This window comes from Ictalurus punctatus, chromosome 3 (assembly GCF_001660625.3).
Source record: "Ictalurus punctatus breed USDA103 chromosome 3, Coco_2.0, whole genome shotgun sequence".
NCBI lineage: Eukaryota > Metazoa > Chordata > Actinopteri > Siluriformes > Ictaluridae > Ictalurus > Ictalurus punctatus.
The window spans coordinates 17,589,856-17,610,986 of NC_030418.2; the positions used below are offsets into that span (position 1 = coordinate 17,589,856).

General features: G+C 38.2%; 1 protein-coding gene across 21 annotated transcripts in view; it reads left to right on the forward strand.

Annotated features, from left to right (window-relative positions):
• Positions 1-21,131, forward strand: part of LOC108263561 (collagen, type XIII, alpha 1) — a 50,793-nt gene that overhangs the window by 20,721 nt on the left and 8,941 nt on the right. For 11 of the 21 annotated variants that reach the window (XM_047154176.2, XM_047154179.2, XM_047154178.2 and 8 more), the window contains 22 exons: positions 26-70; positions 2,486-2,530; positions 4,181-4,216; positions 4,314-4,358; positions 5,158-5,226; positions 5,312-5,338; positions 5,416-5,451; positions 5,542-5,598; positions 5,695-5,718; positions 5,824-5,868; positions 6,013-6,057; positions 6,169-6,303; positions 6,721-6,792; positions 6,931-6,984; positions 7,198-7,248; positions 8,149-8,175; positions 8,284-8,370; positions 11,729-11,764; positions 13,098-13,151; positions 13,299-13,352; positions 13,540-13,575; positions 18,621-18,707. In XM_047154176.2, the coding sequence (XP_047010132.2) occupies positions 26-70; positions 2,486-2,530; positions 4,181-4,216; positions 4,314-4,358; positions 5,158-5,226; positions 5,312-5,338; positions 5,416-5,451; positions 5,542-5,598; positions 5,695-5,718; positions 5,824-5,868; positions 6,013-6,057; positions 6,169-6,303; positions 6,721-6,792; positions 6,931-6,984; positions 7,198-7,248; positions 8,149-8,175; positions 8,284-8,370; positions 11,729-11,764; positions 13,098-13,151; positions 13,299-13,352; positions 13,540-13,575; positions 18,621-18,707 (1,167 nt within the window). Of the gene's footprint in view, positions 1-25; positions 71-2,485; positions 2,531-4,180; positions 4,217-4,313; positions 4,359-5,157; positions 5,227-5,311; positions 5,339-5,415; positions 5,452-5,541; positions 5,599-5,694; positions 5,719-5,823; positions 5,869-6,012; positions 6,058-6,168; positions 6,304-6,720; positions 6,793-6,930; positions 6,985-7,197; positions 7,249-8,148; positions 8,176-8,283; positions 8,371-11,728; positions 11,765-13,097; positions 13,152-13,298; positions 13,353-13,539; positions 13,576-14,905; positions 15,204-18,620; positions 18,708-19,171; positions 19,250-21,131 lie in introns of those variants that run through there. The other 10 variants (XM_047154188.2, XM_047154181.2, XM_047154180.2 and 7 more) reach the window with 9 other exon arrangements.

The window sequence follows — 21,131 nt, forward strand, 5'->3', positions numbered from 1 at the left end:
ATGTTTCCATCTGCTTGACATGTAGGGAGAGGGGGGGAAGATGGGTCTTGCAGGAGAGAAAGGAGAGAAGGTATCCTCTCTGAGTGAATTCACCTTCGTGTGGCTCTCAGTATTGCATGGTTTGAACCATGACTCTAATAGCATGAATATCCATATTGTGGAGATAATTATTATCTTCATTATTATTATAAATCTAAAACTGAACCATAAACACTGGTCTTAAATAGATTAATCAGACATCTTGCAAAATAGTGTCAAAATGGCACATGCTACAGTGATGCATCTAAAAATGTTTACATGTTGCTTGCTAGAGGTCACCACATTTACTCAGTAATGTCACAGAGAGGCTTTGCCAAATGGAACAGAACAAAGGCCTTTTCACAGAAGAGGAGCTCCTGAAGACGTATCTGCTCCCCAGTGATCTGATGTTTAGTCCATAGAGTCCTTCTGTCTTCAATCACATTCTCAACACAAAAATACACTGTCCTCTTTTAGCTTGCTAGACATGTTGCCATGACTGTAATCTGCACTGGTTACTGTCATGTGTCAGAATCTTGTGAAGGAAATGTAATCCAGTTACTACATCATAAATTACATAGTGTCACTACTCCAGTTGTTCTGCAGGCTAGACTATCTGCAGGAGATTGTGAGGTGATGACCACAACCTCTGAATTACAGTCATTCACAGCTGAGAGCAGGACAGTCTGAATCCTTTTTAGTCTATATTTAATGAGATGAAAGAGAGCAGACCCACTTCACTATACACTCCCCCACATGTGCAAGAAAACTGTTTAACGGTTTCTGACAGCAGGTGGCCTTGAGTAAGGAAAGTTTGAGACTTCAGTGATATCACACAAAAATGGAAAGGAGTATGAGATGACGATGAATTGCCATGAGTAGCAACTGAGAGAAAAAATGAGTTTCCTTCCCCTCATTGTCCCTTTTCTGAGCTCTATGAGAAAATATACACCAATTAGAAAACCAGTTGTTTCCATGAGATCCTTCTGTTTTGGTCAAAGAATATGGATTGATCTTGGATGCTCACATTTCCCTGTTTTTTTACTATCTCTCTTGGTATACTTGCCTATGGGTGTCTGAAAAGCGAAGTAATTATGAGAGTAAAACTACATATACTTAATTTTGATATGAACATAGAACATATGTTCTACATGTTCACCCTTATGCTCTTGCATTTTCCCAACCACTTTATCATCTTTCTGCAAGTTTTGCTCAAAATATTCTCAGCGGTTCCTGATTTTTCAGATACCCTGTAGAATTATGAATCAAGAACCTTATTTAAATACACTAATAGAAAAAAAAATTCCTTAAGGGTTATTTGAAGCATTAATGGTTTGATAATTCTGAATTGGCTCAACTTAAAAAAAATTTCTGAAATGGAAAGTCTTTGTTGTAAGGTTCTATTTAGATATTTTTTTAAAGACAACCCATAGAAGCATTTAAGGTGCCATACAATTAGCAATCTATTTTGGCATTTAGGCTGTGTACTGAATGTGGAGAGTAGCTTTCTTGTGTAAGGGTAGATTGGTGATGCATTCATACTCCCACAGTTCCACTGTATTTCAAAGACCTCACCCACATCATTTCACTGCAGAGAATGACAGTCTGATAAATCATCTGTGGACTGCTTCTGTCCACACTCTGCATACTGAACTGATCCACTATCCAAAATAGCACAGTGGAGATGAAGAAATAATGAGGGATGGAGAAGATGTCAAGAATGGTGTGAGTTGAGCATAAAAGGAGAGGATCAAAGAGACTGGCAATCCCGAGACCACCTCCCTCACTGTAAATATTGAAGGCTGCAGGCATTACAGCTTCTTTCTTTTGCCCTGCATCACAAAGCCACAGTCTTTTACCTTACTAGACCAGAACTGTGGGTATATATATACACATATATATACAGTATATACCACACACTGTCTGCAAAAAGTATATGTTCTCTTCCACTTCACTCATTCTGAGCCCATGAGATTAGTCTGGCTGGGCCAGGACTGGACGGTAGTCATGACAGGCAGCTGAGCATGTTGCACTCATGTCTCCAGTTCAAAGCCCCCCTTGAGTTCCTGGGATAATTAGCACACTCTCATACTGCATATCATTTGACAATGCACGACCCAAGATTCTGACCACTGCACCTGTTAGGGTCTCACATAATCCAAGAGAGTAGTGTGTGTGTGGTCAAAGAGGAGATGATTTTACCATCCACTCAGACCCACTGTCTTCTTAACTCTGCACATGGTGCCTGGTGTCTGCCCTTCTGCAGTTGACAGATATGCTTTCTGTGGAAGCTTTTGAATTCCTAGAACATTTTATTGCAAATGCACAACCCAATAACAGAACTGCCATTTAGGTTGCACTTCTACAATGTGCCTAGCATGCCATCTAAAGATCTGTTTTAGTCGCATGGTATTTTAGATGTGTTATGAGCCTTTGAAAAGATGGAAAACTGATGCCACTTTTCCAGGGTGAGCGAGGGATGCCTGGAATGCCTGGAAAACAAGGATTGAAGGTAGTGCACATTGAATGTGCTTTTAGTCATCCAGTATATTAACGAGTTCTGCTTTATGGTTACTACTACTGTTCACTTGCCATGGGTATTTAAATGCATTTCTATGTTAAAGCTGGAAATGTTGTACAAGAGCCAAACTGTAAAGCCTGTCTTGCAGTACTCACCCAGCATGCAATCTGAAGAAGATTTCCAAAGTGGAAATGTTCAACATTTTCTGAGTGTTCGTACAAATAACAATAATCTAGCCACTTCACAAATATACTGCAATAACTATAGACAAGAGACTGCTTTCTTCACAAGAGACTGTATCTACTCATGAGTGTGTTGTATGTACAGTCACCTTGGAAAGTATTGGAACAGCAAGGCCAATTCTTTTGTCTTGTCAAACCATGGGCGGCTGTGGCTCAGGTGTTAGAGTGGGTTGTCCACTAATCATAGGGTTGGCAGTTCAACTCCTGACTCCACATGCCAAAGTGTCCTTGGACAAGACACTCAACCCCAAGTTGCTCCCAATGGCAAGTTAGCGCCTTGTATGGCAGCTGTGCTACCATTGGTGTGTGAATGGGTGAATGAGACACAGTATAAAGCGCTTTAAGGTTAAAAAAGCGCTATATAAGTGCAGACCATTTACCATTACCATTTTGTAGATAAGAGGGAATATCAATCAGGGTCAAGCTGCAGTACAACCCTGGAAAAGCATCATTAAAGAAGAATGCAAAAGTTTGGTTGTGTCAGTGGGGTGTCTGATTGGTACAGCTATTGCAAGCAAGGGATATGCGACCAAATATTAAGTGTTATTTAATTTAATTTACTTTAAGAAGATCTGTTCCAGTATTTTGCTCACCTATAAACTGGGTGGTTTGGGTGGTTCTTTAACACACCTTGAAGTTGTTTAACAGATCTTAAATTGAATATCAGGAAATGAATGCTGAAATTCTGATTTATCATCTTATATATCTTTTTTTTTTTTATCTCAAACCCAAATGTCTTTGGTGTATAGCAAAAACAAAAGAATTGGCCTTGCTGTTCAAGTTCTTTTGGAGGGAAATGTATATGAGACCCATTTTCATTGTTTGTGGCTTGGTGGTCTTGAGGAATGAGAGGGCATATGCAAGAGTGGCAGTGACTAACTGTGAGTCCCTGTATACAGTCTCAGCTGCGTCTGTATATCACTCCCTTGTTTTTTGCTCATTAGTTTGAGTCAGACGTGAAATAAACACCTATCATGTGTTCTTTACTATGAATAACAAAGCAATGTACGTCAGCTCATTGTGGCTCTGCCAGTGATCAGCTTTGGATGCCTGGAACACACAAAGCCTGACCAGATGTTCTAAATATTGACACCACAGCTTGTTGTCCAGTAATTGTGATAGGACTAATGTGTCTAAGGGACACCAAGTTTACAGTTAATGTCTGTGATGTTTGAATTAGTTTATGCTAATTTGTGTTGACACTATGTATGAAAAAAAGATAATAATAAAGGCTTTTTAAAATAACCAAACATTTTAATAATGTTTGTTTATGAAATATGGTATGCTGTGAACTATGGCATGAGTTTGTTGAGTTTTAGATATTAGGATCTTTTTCTCTTTCCTTACTATTACTGTCTCCTTTTTTTCTGTCTTTGATTGTGCTGGCCTTTCACTTCAGGGAGAACTTGGTTTTCCAGGGGCTCCTGGACTAAAGGTAAAGGTCTGAGAAATATAGACAGTGACAATAAAACTAGTCTTAATGTCTTAGTGATATTCAAGACAAATGGTGTGTTTTCTATCACCGTATAAAGGGTCAGGCAGGTGTTCCCGGTATTCCTGGGAAGCGAGGCTATAAGGTAAGCCTATAATGGACATGAAAAGAGCATGAGGTTCACAATTATTGTCATGTTGTGTGCACCCTATGCTACTCTGGGTCCTTGTTTCATTGTTTGAATTGAGAATTTAGTGTCACTGACTGAGAGAAATTTTTCCATATGGTGTTCATTACTGTCATGAATCTGTGTCATTCTTATATGTCTGGGCATGAGAACGCTCCATGTGTGAAACACTGACCTGAATTTGCCCTGTGAATTCATTATAATTTGAGTGGCTAGTTCTGTAATGTATGAGTTCCTTTTGAAGAAAAAAAAAAAAAAAACAAACATATATATATATATATATATATATATATATATATATATATATATATATATATATATATATATATATATACACATTACTGTTTTTAATATATAAAACTATGTTTAAAGGTGTTTAATGCAATAAACTGGTATCCCATCAAGAGTTTATTCCCAGCTCGCTCCCAGGGTTTCTGGGATTCATAAAGCTTGCTGAAATTTAAGTAATGAACAAATAAAGGAAATAGTTTATTAGTGCACATGCTTCGTTGTTGAGTATTATTACTAATTGTGCATAATGCGTTGGCCTGACAGTAAAGCCTGAAAAGTATAGTGATAAAATTTGGTGTGTATTTGCAAATTATAGAATGTAATACAGTAATACTTAGTGAATATCATTATGATATCTCATGGCTTTGGTGTCAGTGACTACACCATGCTATAAGTAATATTGTTAATTGGTATGACTGTAACTGAAACTGGGCTAATCAGCTCTTGTGTTTTTATCTCTTGGCAGGGTGAAAAGGGGGAGCTGAGCTCTTCAGGAGTTGGTGTGAAAGGAGAACCAGGACTGCCTGGATCCAAGGTAGTGCATTTTAAGCATGGCTATTCAACTTGTCAGCGACCAATCAGTTATCATCTGTTAACCAGTGTGGTGTATTATATTACAGGGACAAAAAGGTGATCAAGGCATTAAGGTTAGTAATGTCTCCACCACTAATTAAAACCAGTATAGTGTTACACTGATATTGTATAGTAACCGTTTTGTCTGTAGGGTGAAACAGGACCTGAAGGCCAACCTGGACCAAGAGTGAGTTAAAACTCAAATCATTTATAAATTCCAATTAATTGAATTTAGTATGTACAGTTTTGCTGTATATTTGTTCTTTTTGCATATCAGGGTCCTCCAGGTGCAACAGGAGAACCAGGAAAAATGTTAATCAACAACAATGAAAATGTATGTTATCTGTCTAATTCTAACTATGAAAATTATTCATCTGTTAAAGAGAAATTTTAAACATGCAGTATGTTTAAATAAACTGTTTTGTTTCAGGATATTCGTAATGTGCATCTAATGGTGAGTGATCACATGTAAAAGAAGATGTATTTAGAAAATAGTGTACGAGTTAATCAAACTAAATAATTAAAGTTTATTCAAATAATTATACATATGTTACTGCAGGGCCCACCTGGTCTACCTGGGCCTCCTGGGTTACCTGGTACCAAGGTAGTGGATCATTCAAATATTCACATTTTAATAGTTTTCAGTATTCAATTGTCATGCCTTTTATGACAATTCAGTGAGTAAAGATATTTTTGAATGTCTGTTAACATTCTATGTGTATTTCCTTGGGAATACTTTTGCATTCAGGGTGAAGTTGGACTGCCTGGGCCTCCTGGTCTTGATGGGGAAAAGGTAAAACAGTATTTTTACAATAAAAATTACAAATAGGCAGCGATTGTTGGTTTGCTGGTCAATGTAATTCATCAAAGTAGATTAGTGATGTTGAACAATCATATGTCTCAGGGTCCTCGGGGAAAAGCAGGAGAGCCTGGACCCATTGGCCCACCCGGACCTGAAGGGCCACGAGGAGAGGGAGGAGTTATGGGCTTCCCTGGACCTAAAGGGGATAAAGGAGACATGGGTCCCTCTGGGTCACCTGTGAGTGTTCAAGGAACCTGACTTACCAAATTCGAACTCCTAAACTGTCACTTTTAGAAAGTTCATTTTCATCTGTGAAGATGAAGATGAATTCTGTGAAGATGATCTTAGGTCTATAATGTCTGCAGCGCCATTGTGGCAGTTAAGCTATGCACAAGACGTAAATTGAATAGTTGTACCCCTGTGTGCCGTCACAGTAATAGATAATAATAAGTGTGTGGGCAGCATTGCATCCATCATTAATTACTCAAAGATTCAAGTTGTGAATTTGTGATTCATTTGGGGTGCCATGAACTTGAATGTTCATATTTCAAATTTGCATCCAGAAGATAAGTGAACAATGTCAATTGATTCCATCAAAATTTTCCATCCTGGTAGTACTTAACCTTTATTTCATCATTCCTTCCCATTCTGTAGGGTTTAGATGGCCCTACTGGTGTAAAAGGGGCTGCAGGGCCTACTGGTCCTATTGGATTACCAGGATCAATGGTACGCAATGGTGCCCCCATTGGATTGATGTTAATGATGCATAGGCATCAGATGACATCAGAATGTTTCAGATGCTCTTCCATTATGTAAGGAAAATATGAATAATATAGATGATAAATGTTTTATCCTCTTCTTCAGGGTCAGAAAGGTGAAGCTGGAGAAAAGGGGGAAAATGGAGACCAGGTAAATCTGGTAAATCTTCCTGCTTGTTTTGAGGAATCATCAAAAACCTAAAGCTGGAGAGTGTGATAAACAGGCAGTACTATTTTGCAGCAACATTGATGTTTGAACAGCACACATATAAAAGAATTGTGTTTACCATTCAGTTCCTATTAGATCTCTCTTTGGTGGTTCATAATTGGACCAAACAGGGTAATATTACTATTTGTTCTTTGTTTTTCTTAGATGTATGGCCCACCAGGACCTCCAGGACCTGCAGGGCCAGTGGGGCCAATGGTGAGGATGCTATATGCTACTTACAATGACATTGCAAGATAATTTTTATTGCATTATAATTCCATTATTGCATTGCCATGTTAGGCAACACATTGGCGGACTCACCGCAAGTCAGTCATTGTCGAAACATTTCACACATCCAAAACCCTTTTTTAACATTTAACCTGAGTGCAAAGAAAATGCATGACACACACAGAAGTATGTTGTTAAACAGATGTTAAAATCTGTTAGCCTTTTTATCACATTTATGCACCCTACAAAACCCCCGTTTTTCAGCTCAAGTCTACCTCACAATCTTTTTGAAACATGCTAATTAAATGGTTGTGGATATTTGTGAGATGAAGGGAGGGGAGTGGGTGTGGCAAGGCAGGGAAGGAAGATTGGGCGAGAAACTCTCATCTGTCAGTGGCCTATGCCGACTCTCACTAAATATATTGCTGGCAAAGTTAAAGTCCAATGAAATGCATTGACTACCGTCTGTTTTTTCCCTTTAAAAGTAACTGAATGCACTATTACATATATTATATATATTAGATTAATCATAATTTCATATAATTGTATATGTACAAATGTACACATATATACACTATAAAAGTGTACATATATATACACTATAAAAGATGTTTTAACACATGTTACTACCTGTGATGTCGACACGATGTAGATTTTAAATCCGGAAGACGAAGCTTAAAATTAACCAGTTTTCTCCTACATTTAAAATTAACAGATGCTAACATTGTCTTTTATGACATGCGACACGAACACCTCTGTTAAAATCTCAGAAAATGTCTTTAATGTGTTTCATGACCATTTACATGTAACATCTATTATTATGTGCTTTATATTATTTAATTGTAATTAAATACACAATTCAAACATGCATTGTTTGAATTTTTTCAGGGATCTCCAGGATTGTCAGGGCCAAAGGTGAGGATGACTCTTTACTGCAGTGTCTCACATTTTAGCAGTTTCTCTTTTTATTATACAGTTCATTGGCCAAAGCAAGTAAATTAATTCTGTGTTGTTCTCTGTCAGGGGGAGCCAGGTCTGGGTGTGAGAGGAGATAAAGGATCACCTGGACAGAAAGGAGATAAAGGAGACAGGGGTCATCTTGGATTACCAGTAAGTATACTTCTGTACTATTCTTGTATATCAAGTGTTTATTTAGCACTCAGGCTAAATGTCTTACTAATTTATGTGCAAGTATAAAAATAATGATAACATTTTCTTTCAGCTGTTGCTTTTAGGAACATAGGACATCCTGTGTGCTAGGGCTGTGTTTATAAATACGATATGATATGACTAATGCGCTCCTGCTTTCTGTGGTGTTAAGACTGGGCTTCACTGGCTGATGGCTTATTGAGTGCAATGGTGTCACGTTGCATGAAGCAGTGAGTGTCCTTGTGTGTAGAAAGTGCATGGAACAGATAGATAGTTAGCAGACAGACCAGACTGTCAAATATAATTATCCTAAAATATATACAAAATTTGACAGCCCAAGTTCAGTACTACTGTCACTAGTAGTATTATCTTTTTCTTGATGTTATATATATGTTCATATTGTGGAATAAATTACATTAATTTATTAACGTGTAACTAATATAGCTGGATAATGTATTTTGAGTAAGTGTTGTGAGTTAAGGTAATAGATACATGAACTAAACCTTAGTAAAAGAAATACCATAATCATATTTATAGATTTACCTTAATACTATTCTTATCAGGAAAATTGACAACAGAGAAATGATCAGGGAAATATGCCCAGTATTTAATTGCATTCACCAGTATAATGGAGTGCAAAAACCCTTCACAATTATTTATTCTGTATTAGTAACAGGGTTTTTTTTTTATTTTTTATTCCTTACATAATTAATTATATTCTTTGATATGTTAAAAGGCATGTAATCAGTGTTGTCCACTGTGACCTTCAGGGGGACTTTTCTTAACTTTTGGTGTCTCTTTATGGTGTTAATCATTCAGAAACTTGTTCTAGTCACCCAATCAGTAGCACAATAACTCCTTTTTCACTTAACCAAAGTTTCATCCCAGAAAAGCTGCTGACATTTTGAAAGAAAACAGTTCACATAAATGCACACTATTTTTAGAGTACTGTTGCTGTAATAAGAAAACCTGTTAATCACTCGATATTATTTAAATTATCATTATTAATTTTTTTTTTACTTAGTTTTATTAAAAACTGATTTAGGTAATAGAGATATATTTTCTGATAATGCACATGTTGAATATTTTTTTTAGGTGTTTAGGTTTTATGCCAGCCCTATGTACTAGCTAACATAACTGGCATAACTCCAACTATGGTCAAATTCCTAACCGGATAATGCTCCATGATATTGTTTGAAAGCCTTGTATGTCCACTAAAATTTAGTTTGTTAAACAGCAGTCTCCAAAAATAGTTTGAACTTTGGTACTGTTTTTTGGAAAGCAGACCTTTTATAGTGCACAATTTACCTTAGCACAGATGGATTTTCTTATCTTATAAAGTGAGGTTTTCTTATGACAGGGACAATGCATAGATCTGCATATTCCTGAACTTCAACTACTTTTACCACCAGTCACCGTAATGAAATTAATCATATACAGTGGCAAGAAAAAGTATGTGAACCTTTTGGAATTTCATGGTTTTCTGAATAAAATGTGATCTGATCTTCATCTAAGTCAAGGGTATTGACAAATATAATGTGCCTAAAATAATAACACAAAATAAATTCTGATCCCTCATGTCTTTATTGAACACACTCATTCACCATTCAAAATGGCAGTGGAAAAAGTAAGTGAACCCTTACAATTAATAACTGGTTGACCCCACCTTGGCAGCAATAGTCTCAACCAGGCGCTTCATGTAGCTGTGGATCAGACCTGCACATCGTTCAGGAGGAATTTTCGCCCATTCTTCCTGGCAGAACTGCTTTAGCTCTGTCATATTCTTTGGACATCTCATGTGTATGGCTCTCTTCAAGTCATTCCATAGCATCTGTATTGGGATGAGGTCTGTGCTCTGACTTGGCCACTCCAAAGGGTGGATTTTGTTTTTCTGAAGCCATTTTGTTGTGGACTTGCTCCGGTGTTTTGGGTTGTTGTCCTGTTGCATCACCCAACCTCTACACAGTTTCAGCTGACATACAGACATTCTCACATTATCCTGAAGAATTGCCTGATATACTTGGGATTTCATCTTCTCCTCAGTGATTGCAAGCTGGGCAGGTCCTGATGCAGCAAAGCAGGCCCAAATCATGATGTTTCTTCCACCATACTTTACGGTTGGGATGATGTTTTCATGATGATATGCCTTGCCCTTTCTACGCCAGATGTAGTGCTGTGTGGTTTTTTCCAAATAGTTCAATCTTAGTTTCATCAGTCCACAAAACATTTTGCCAATACCGCTGTGGAGTGTCAATGTGCTCTTTTGCAAACTTCAGGTGTGCAGCAATATTCTTTTTAGAAAGCGGTGGCTTCCTTTGTGGTGTCCTGCCGTAGATACCCTGCTTGTTCAATGTTTTACGTATTGTAGACTCATGAACAGAGATGTTAGCCAGTAACAATGATGCCTTCAAATCTTTGGCTGTCATTCGGGGTTGTTTCTTTACCTCATTGATGAGTCTTCGTTGTGCTCTTGGTGTCATTTTGACTGAGCGCCTACTTCTTGGTAGGGTAGCAACAGTCCCAAAGTGTCTCCATTTGTAGAATGTTTGCCTAACAGTAGACTGGTGAATTTCTAAAGTCTTTGAAATCACTTTGTATCCCTTGCCAGCTTTATGTAAATCAACAATTCTTGATCGTAGATCCTCTGAAAGCTCTTTTTGGCGAGGCATGGCTCACATAAGCGTGTGCTTCTTGTTCAGAGCAAACTCCAAAAGTTTGAGGGGTTTTTATCAGTCAAACTAGCTGTAGTCCACACCTCCAAACTCTTGACTCTTACTTAACAACACTCCAATTAGCTTTTTTGAGGTCATTAACTCAAGGGTTCAAATAGTTTTTTCACAAGAACTATGAGGGTTTTTTGGTTGTTCTCAATAAAGACATGAGGGATCAGAAATTTTTTTATGTTATTATTTTAGACACATTATTTTTGTCAATACCCTTGATTTAGATGAAGCTCAGATCACATTTTATGACCAATCTATTCAGAAAACCATGAAATTCCAAAAGGTTCACATACTTTTTCTTGCCACTGTATCATAATCACACCGACCCTTTTGTAATCATTTGAAAATGTTCTCAAATAATACATCAAAGCACTTGGTCAGGTTACAGCTACCCAGAGAAGGTGACTTACATTGCTGTGGAAAGTTAAAAGGAGTTACTGTCTACATCTCACATCATCAGCCACACTGTCACTCCTCCATCAAAGCTATTTTTATGCCACACGAATCACTGCTTTACTTACCCCACACTCCCCTCACCCCCTACCCACCATCTCTATCTCTCCCCTCCACTCTCTAACTGTTTACACACTGTCCAGGGGGCTCATGGTTTAGACGGCAAGCCTGGTCCAGTGGTGAGTGGCACAAGACCCGTTCCCCTCACCCGTCTCCTCTCATCTTACTTTTTCTCCCTCTATCTTTCTGCTTCTACAGCCTGCCTGCAACTGGCTATGTGTCTGAGTATTTATATGTCTGTCTGCTTGCCTCTCCTTCTCTGCTTGTTTTTGTCTTTCATGTTTTCCATCTTGCCCATTGGTTAAGGTCTTTGTTTAGACACTTAGTGAGGCTGGATTGGCATGGGGATGGGCATTTTGAGATTACATTGTTCATAAGCCTGTTTGCTTGTAACGTCTTGCTTCTTCCAGAACACAGAAAAAGCCACACACACAGTTTATTACTTTTCAGCATTGAGTTGAGTGTTTGGATACATGAGTATAACACAGACAGCTCCATATGAAGATAAATAGTTTCTTGCCTTTCCAGCCTGCCCTTCCAGCCTGCTATATTCATTATTTAAAGATGGCCGACCTCTGATAATCTCATTTCAAAGACTTTATTCTTTAAAACAAAAGTAACTTTGACCTTGAGATATACCTGGAGAGCATGCTTGGATGCGGTTGCATGTTGTATGATTACAGTACGGCATACCCTGCACATGGCTGAGGATACTGCAGGAAAGCAAAAAGTCTAACTTCCCTTCTGTTAAATTCTGTCCAGGTCAAGAAATCAGAGTTGAAGATGAATTTATCCTTATTTTCCAGATTAATAATCTTTAGAATCTTGAGTCTTATAGTACTCCAATGGACAGTGCAGCATGGCTTGGCTTGGCAAATTACCTGTAACCCTACCATATTGTAATCCCACCATAGGCTACAGATAGCCATGTCGTGGTGAACTGCACTGTTCAATGGAGAAGTACTTTTAGAATTAGAATTATAGTGCCCTCATGTCATGTTGGAGTTATGGTAATTATGAAATGATGGCTTGGAGATTCTATTCTCAGCTGTTTATATCGTTGGACTTGTAAATTATTTATTTTGACAGAAACACATAAAGCTTCTTAACAGCTTTCTCACAGAAAGATTTTATTTATTATGTGGTCAATAATAGAAAATTTCCAAGTTGGTAATTACAATTTCAACAATGACGTGAACTTTTAAAGTTAGAATCTCACCATAATTCCACCACTATGTGAAAGCACTATTAATAAATCTCCTTTACTTAGAACATAGACCTAGTCAGCACTGAGAAGATTGAGGAAAAAATGGGAGTGGAGAAAAGCACATTGTCAACTCTGAAATGCTTGTTGATCTACTGGTACTTTCTCTTCCTTCATGACTATGGCACTCCAAACCCTGCCTTCTGTTAAAGGCTGAATCATGTAAATGTTTGTATTTTCCTTCAAAGGGTCTTATAGGACCACCTGGTATACCTGGACCAGCAGGACCAAAAGGAGAGCGGGTGAGATACATTTTCATCTTTGATGATAAATATTTGATAGAATTGTTAGAAAGCCATTTCTGTATCTGTATTACATCCAGTACATAAGAAATAATAATATCATTTACAATTTCTTGGCATGTTATTTATCTCATATTACTTGTGTAGGGTGAGAAAGGGGAAATGGGAGTAGCAGGACCAACAGGGCCTCAAGGTATCCCTGTAAGTACATTGCATCCTGACTCTCATTTTTGGATTATGGCATTAAGCCACCAAGATCAGCTGTAGTTATAGATTTTAAATTATTCAGAAAATAGTCTGCACTTTTCCTGTGAAATATATTGTAGACATAAATAAATATGTGCACTACATTTTCTATTCATTCATATCTTTTCCCTCACTTTATTAGGGCTTAGTAGGACCACCAGGATTAAAAGGAAACCGGGTAAGTTTTGATGCTGTTGCATCTGAATTAGATATTGAGGTTTTTATAAAAATACAGTTTTTTAATAGGGAGGTTTTGTGTAAAGCCCCAAATCCAGTCTGTTCCAGTCAAATCTGTTAAATCCAGTGTAGGATGCACTGAGAGTGCAGTTTGTAGTTACAAGGATTAATATTTGCATATATATTTTATTATCTTTTTTTTGTAGTACAGCTACTGTTAAAATGAGCAGAACAATGCATAGTTCAAAAACATCCAATATGTGTTTGTGATAATAATGTTTATAAATCAATCTGTGTATTTTCTATTACTACAAGTTATATATAAATATTGTGTTTTGAAAATGGGCTTTTCTTTTGTTAGTTGTTTTATTTTATTTTGCAGGTTCTTTTTACATACAGGACTGTGCAAAGAAAAAAACAAAAAGAATGAAAAGAAACATTTATGCTTGTAAAAAAGTTGATAAAGGGCAGTAAGCTGTAATAAACTAAGCCTAAATCAGTAATTGCCTTGACCACACTTTGCTTTTAAAACTGCATCAGTTCACTATTATGCAGTTTCATAAGAAAACTTGCTGCTAAGTTTTTTTCAAGCATCAAGGAGAACCTAGCATAGTTCTTATGCAGACTTTACTTGTCTCAGTTGCTTGTTGCTCTTTCTGTAAGTAACAGCATACAGCCTCAATGATGTCTATTACTAAACATAACTTTCTTTAATGACCTACAAGTTTCTCTATGACATTTGGAAACCTGAACTTTGCTCTTTTCTATGAACATATACAGTAGATAACATTTAGGACATAATTTGTATTTTAAAAAGCAGGGTGACTGGTACTAAATAGTCATTTAGACATAAATATTCTCACCTTAAGGAGCACAGCCCTTTAAGCATAACATAATAGCTTACATTTAAAAAGGTCCTGCAAAATGAAGCATTTTTCCTGTGGTCGGAAGAGTATGTCTGTTTTTAGTTCATACACATTTCTATCCCTCATTCTTGTCACAATATATGTGCATCGCCTTCCCATTAACACTAATTTGTCATTGCCTGAAAACCTCTCACTTTGAAAGAATGTCACTGTTCCTCCCAGCATCTCCTCTAGAAATATTCAGAAATAGATGTAGGTAAATTTCACAGATAAGAATAGGGTCAGTGACATCAAATTAGCTAAATTTAGTGTAGCTTTCGAAATAATTTATTTGTCTTACAAAAAATTGCTTGTTCTTTTAGAGTTTTATAAATGGTCAGTATAGTTGAAGGTGCTGAGGACGACCTACAGGACTCAGTACTGTTTTACCGTTTTCCTCCTTTGTCTTCCTCTCTTTTTCTACAGGTCTTCCTCTCCCCTTTTCCTCCCCTGCACCTTGGCCTGTGATCCGTGGCTCTTTTTGCTGTCCTCTCTGTCCCTCTCTCCCTCCCTGGCCTCCTCCTGCTCCTCTAATGTTCTAGTCTGGTTACTCCTCCTTACTCCTCCTGCCTTCCTCCACTTACCTCCCTGCCAGCTAGCCTTTACTGTCGTCTGCCTCAGATAGTGTACACAGTTCTCAAACATCTCTTCCTTTATCTCATGATAGGTAATTATTTGAGAGACATTGCAAGGCCTTTACAAATAAAAAGAGCTTTTTAAAATACTGAAAGGACGTGCTCTAAATGGAAAGAACAAGTAAGAATCTACACATTTAACAAAAGGTCTAAATCTTAGGGAATATTTTGGCCTCTAATAAAGTAGTAGGTGTATTTGATAAATTAGATAAATGCATCTTTGAACATAATCAGAAAAAAGTCAAAAGAATTTCAAAAATCTGAGCAAATAGCCTAAAAGGAAACTGTTTTTTAATAACTCATGGCACCTTGCTAGAGTGTTAAGGCTAATATACAGGGGTCAGAGATGTCAGGAACTAATGTTAAGCGAATATGTTGACCAAAATCTGCAAAGACGAGATACAATGGCTGAGAAAATGCTTAGAGCATTATGGTGGCCATGTAGACAATATGTTGTAAATAATAACTACAAAAGTCAGTATATCTAGGTTTATTGTTTGTTGGTTCCTGACTTTTCAGACACCCTATAGTTATATCATTATGAGGCTTACTAGAAATGGACATACCTTCTGTTTTCAAGTTCACCTGCTATCTTTCTATATAACCATATAGCTGTGTTCAGCATGAGAACTGTGCACTCTGGTCAGATGCAGTTCCTAAGCCATGAAATCCAAAATTCCTAGAAACTCTCAAAAGCCTTAGACTTTGGTGTGCAGACCTACTTTAAAGTTTCAAACAAACCCTTTATTCAATACTTGTTATACAGAAGATAGTTGAATGGAATGGAGTTTTTCCTTAAGTTATTTGTTTATTTAAATTATAATTATCATGTTAAGGTGTCAAATTAAAGCAGAAAACGGTGGCTCGGTTATGCTGTTGGGGCATGTTGCTGTCATGGTTCAGGACCGCTTGTCCTCTTAGAAGGAACTATCCCTGCAAATGAGTACAAAGTGATTCTGAGTAAACACCTTAATCTTATGATAAAACATTTATATCCTGATGTGAGTGCTCTCTTCCAGGATGACAATGCCTCCACCCACAGGGCACGAGGACTTACTGGATGGTTTGATGAGTATGAAAATGATGTAAATCATATGCTTTGGTCTTCACAGTCACCAGGCCTAAACCCCAGTTGAACACATGGGTGATTTGTTAGACAGTGCTCTGCAACACTACCATCAAAACATCAGTTCATGAAATATGTTTTGGAAGAATGGTGTTCATCCTTCCATTTCAATTCTGTAGACTCTATGCCTAGGTGCACTGAAGCTGTTCCTGGTGGTTCATGGTGGCGCAACACCTCACTAAGACGGCCTAAATGTTTAAATGTTTTTTCTTTAATTTGTCACCCATCTGTTTAGAATATACACAGGCTAAATTTTGTCTAAATGTATTTCTGTATTTCTGGAAATGGCCTCCATTAAAGAAGACATTTTCAGAACCTACAGATTATTATGAGCCTTCACATCTCATCTCTATGTAGCACACTCTAATTACTGAGGTTGTATAATCATGTCTGAAAACACTGGACATGTCAAATCATATAAATTACATACAGTAATATGAACAGTTGAGCATTTGGATCACTAATGTAGCAACTTGTTCAGATTATGAACTGAGTAATGTGTTGTTCAGTAGTGCTGCTCTCCACCTAGTGGACAAAGCTGTTCATTGTTTAACAAATGCCAATAAACCATGAGTTGATAGACTTTAGTAGTCAACATTTTGGCCATGAGACTAATTTAAACTGCTCATGAATTACTAGTAGTTTATTCATGTAAAGGTCAGTCACAAGGTCATAGGGTCAGAAGATCATGGGTTTCATTTCTCAGTTCAGAGTTTCTGACAATCTTTGAGGCCAGTTTACTGTAGGCCATAAAACATCCTGATTAATCAAGTTACAAACTAGAAGAGAAAAAACCCAGGTGCTTCAGTTGGAATGCAGAGTCTTCTTGATACTGAGATTTAATAGCAGCGATGCACCAAACGGAAAATTCTGGGCTGGAACCGAAAACTCAGACTGCAATTGGCCGGGAAAAACCGAAACCTGGAAATGGTTAAAATAGTTTTTTTTTGTATAATTGTATTAATATTACACTTTTTAATTCATTTCATAAATTGAATGAATCTGAATTGAAAAATTAAAAAGCAATGAAATGATCACAATTTTATTGAAATTAACACACCAAAACAAAAACAATATTAAATATATGTTAAATATATTAAATATATATAATTATTCTTCATTCAGTTCTGTAACAATCAAATTTAACAGAGTTTTTTTTTTGTCCAATTATCCAAATAAAGTTCTAGAAACCTATTATGATATTCAAACCAGCAGTCAAGTAATGAACTAGGCCGCTATTCTGTTTACTGTATGAAAACATATTTCCACATTAACGAAAGATTATTGTGCAAAACAGCAGCTGTAGAACTAAAATCAACCTCAAACTGTAAGCAACATATGTAGCCTCAACTCAAGAGCAAAGTTTTGCAGGGCTACAAGAATTTTAATGTAATTGCTATACAAATAGCAAATTGGACTGCTTTCTATTTAAGCAAAAGTGGCAAGTTTCTCTTCAAGAACAAAAGTTACTCAGCTCTCTCACAGCAGAGACGGTTCCTCTTCTCATCAAGAACATGAGGTGCTGCTCTGAATGGTTTCTCACTCTCTGTGCTGGTGTTTGGGGCATATAAATACCGCCGCAGTATTATAAATTCTTCCGCATATAAATACCTTGCAGTCCACGCAAGCAGTGGAAATCGTAGCTGTGCTTGTGGCACTGCTGTAGTTCGGGGCACTTTCCTGTAGACTCTCGTCAAACATATCAGAAAGTGAGGGAGTTTGCGCCTCATCACTTGTACGCACCTGTTTCACGCATCTGCATGTCAATCCTTCAGCAGATGCATTCATCACCTCCAACTCTGCCTGTATCATTTCCTGTGCACGTTGCTTTTTCTCCGCATCAAAGTAATGTTTTTAAATTCGTGTATAATGTTGTAATGCAACGATAACCATTGTCTAGATCGAGAGTAAAATCTGAGCGCCGAGCACTGAGGGGTGGGGTAGGGGGTGGTGGCATATATTTTCGGCCTTTTTTACTTTCGACCCAAAACCGAAAATGCTATTTTCGGCGCCTGAAATTTCGGTGCATCCCTGCTTAATAGTACTGCAGTCCTTGTACTGTACAAAAGTCAATTCTGTACCCGGTGGTTGTTAAGTGTATTATTAAGCTACTAAAAGAAGGTTTTGCACACCAGTAGCTTTGGCTGATATCCCTTGTCCCTAACTCCTCCACTTACACCTAAATCCCTTTCTTATTATGCTTTATCTAAATTAAGTTAAAAAAAAAAAAAAAAAAACCCTCATCTACTCTTATGTTCTTAAAACATCTAAACATGTTTGAAATTATTCATGGTGATGGTGATTAATTTCTTTTATAATTTCTGCTTCCATTCAAAGGCAGAACTAAAATCTGTCTTTTTAAATGCACTGTTGTTTGCAGGGGGAGAGGGGCAAGAGAGGCAACAGGGGGGCCAAAGGGGACAAGGGAGACCAAGGAGCCCCAGGATTAGATGCCCCTTGTCCATTGGTATGTTCATCGTTCAGTGTGCCACATCAAGGCTAAAGGTGCCAATGGCAGTTGGACTAAACAGAGTCCCATGAGCCATAGGCATTACCTTATGTCTTGATGTGATATTAACTTATTAACAAATACCCAAAGTGGTTTTGGTTCAAATCATGGATTTCACTATTGGCAAATTCATATTTTGCTTAAGGAAGGTATGTCATTAGTGTTGTATGCTTCAATGCCATACACTTAAATGGAATGTAGGATCAGTGAATGAAGTCCTTGAGTAGGGACCAGAACCTTCTCTGGGCTTTTTTCCATTTTCAGGACTGACAGGAAGGGGAGATGCTGCTGAATATGCTGAATGGAATTCATTAGCTCAAGAGAGCTGAGAGTTTCAGGACCGGTTTTGCATGATTCAGATTGGCCTGACCTAGAGGCTAAAAAGTATATCAGAATGTTGATGTGGTTAATTTCATGAACAGGGTTTCCGAGGCTTTAAAGGGGAGAAAGGTGAACCAGGCTTGCCAGGCCTAGATGGTTTGGATGCCCCGTGCCCCGTGGTATGGTGCTCGCTCGCTCTCTCGCTCTCTCTCTCTCTCTCTCTCTCTCTCTCTCTCTCTCTGTCCCTATATTTGTTCTTCTTTGCTCTTGCATGCTTACTTCCATGTTCTATATAACCCCTATATAACTTCCATGTATATTTCAACTGATACTCAGCTTTAAGTTTAAGAGCATCTAACACACACTAGCACAGTGAAATACCATTGGGAAAGTGAAGGGATTTACAGCTCCACTCCTGGGTACCCACTGTCTTCCACAGTAAATTGTATTCAAGTACACTGATCAGTCATAACATTAAAACCACCTGACTAATATTGTGTAGGTCTTCCTTGTGCTGTCAAAACAGCTCTGATCTGTCAAGGCATGGACTCCACAAGACTTCTGAAGGTGTGCTGTGGTATCTGGCACCAAGACATTAGCAGCAGTTCCTTTAAGTCCTTTAAGTCCTGTAAGTTGTGAGGTGTGGTGGCTTAGTAGTTTGCACATTTGCATCGCACTTCTGGGGTTGGGGGTTCGAATCCCAACTCTGCCCTGTATATGCCAAATTTTCATTTTCTCCCACTCTCCTTTGAATGTTTTTTACAGGTACTTTTTTTTTCTCCCCCAGTCCAAACACATGCGTTGCAGGCTAATTGGCATTTCCAAATTGTCTGTGAATGTGTGTGTGACTGTGCCCTGTGATGGGATGGCACCCCATCTATTGTGTCCCCCTCCTTGTTCCCCGAGTTCCCTGGGATAGGTTCCAGGCTGCCCACCTGGATGGATGGAAGTTGCAAAGTGGGGGCACCATGGATCTGACTTTTTTGTCTAGCACATCCCACAGATGTTACATTGGAATTCCTGAACAATTTTGGCAGGGCCTATTATCCTGTTGAAAGAGACAACTACTATTATGGAATACTGTTTCCATGAAGGGGTGTACTTGCAACAATGTTTAGGTAGATGGTCCGTGTCAGAGTAACATCCACATGAATGCCAGGACCCAAGGTTTCCCAGCAGAACAATGCCCAGAGCATCATACTGCCTCCGCCAGCTTGCCTTCTTCCCGTAGTGCATCCTGGTCCATCTCTTCCCCTGGTAAGTGAACCACATGCACTCAGCCATCCACATGATGTAAAAGTGATTCATCAGACCAGGCCACTTTCTTTCACTGATCCATGGTTAAGTTCTCACATCCCCGTTGTAGGCACTTTCTGCAGTGGACAGGAGTCAGCATGGGCACTCTGACCGGTCTGTGGCTACACAGCCCCATACACAGCAAGCTGCAATGCACTACGTGTTCTTTCTATCATAGTCAGCATTAACTTTTTCAACAATTTGTGCTACAGTAGCATTTCTGTGGGATCGGACCAGATGGACTAGCCTTCACTCCCCACATGCATCAGTGAGCCTTGGGCACCCTGACCTTGTCGCCAGTTCACTGGTTGTCCATACTTGAACCACTTTTGGTTTGTACTAACCACTGCTTACCGGGAACACCCCACAAGACCCGCTGTTTTGGAGAAGCTCTGACCCAATTGTCTAGACATCAAAATTTGGTCCTTGTCAAAGTTGCTCACATCCTTAAGCTAGCCCATTTTTCCTGCTTTCAATGCATCAACTTCGAGAACTGACTGTTCAAGTCAAGTCAAGTCAAGCTTTGCCGTCTTAGATTATTATCTTAGATTATGCTCAATTGTTGCCTAATTTATCCCACACCTTGAGAGGTGCCATTGTAATGAGATAATCAATGTTATTCAATTCACTTGTCAGTGGTTTTAATGTTATGGCTGATCGGGGTGTATACCCGATACAGTCTATCAAAGGCTTGATAATTAGTTGATCAGCTGGATTGAGAGTGTCAGCAGTTGGTAACAGTTGGTAGCAGTTGGTCAAATGATG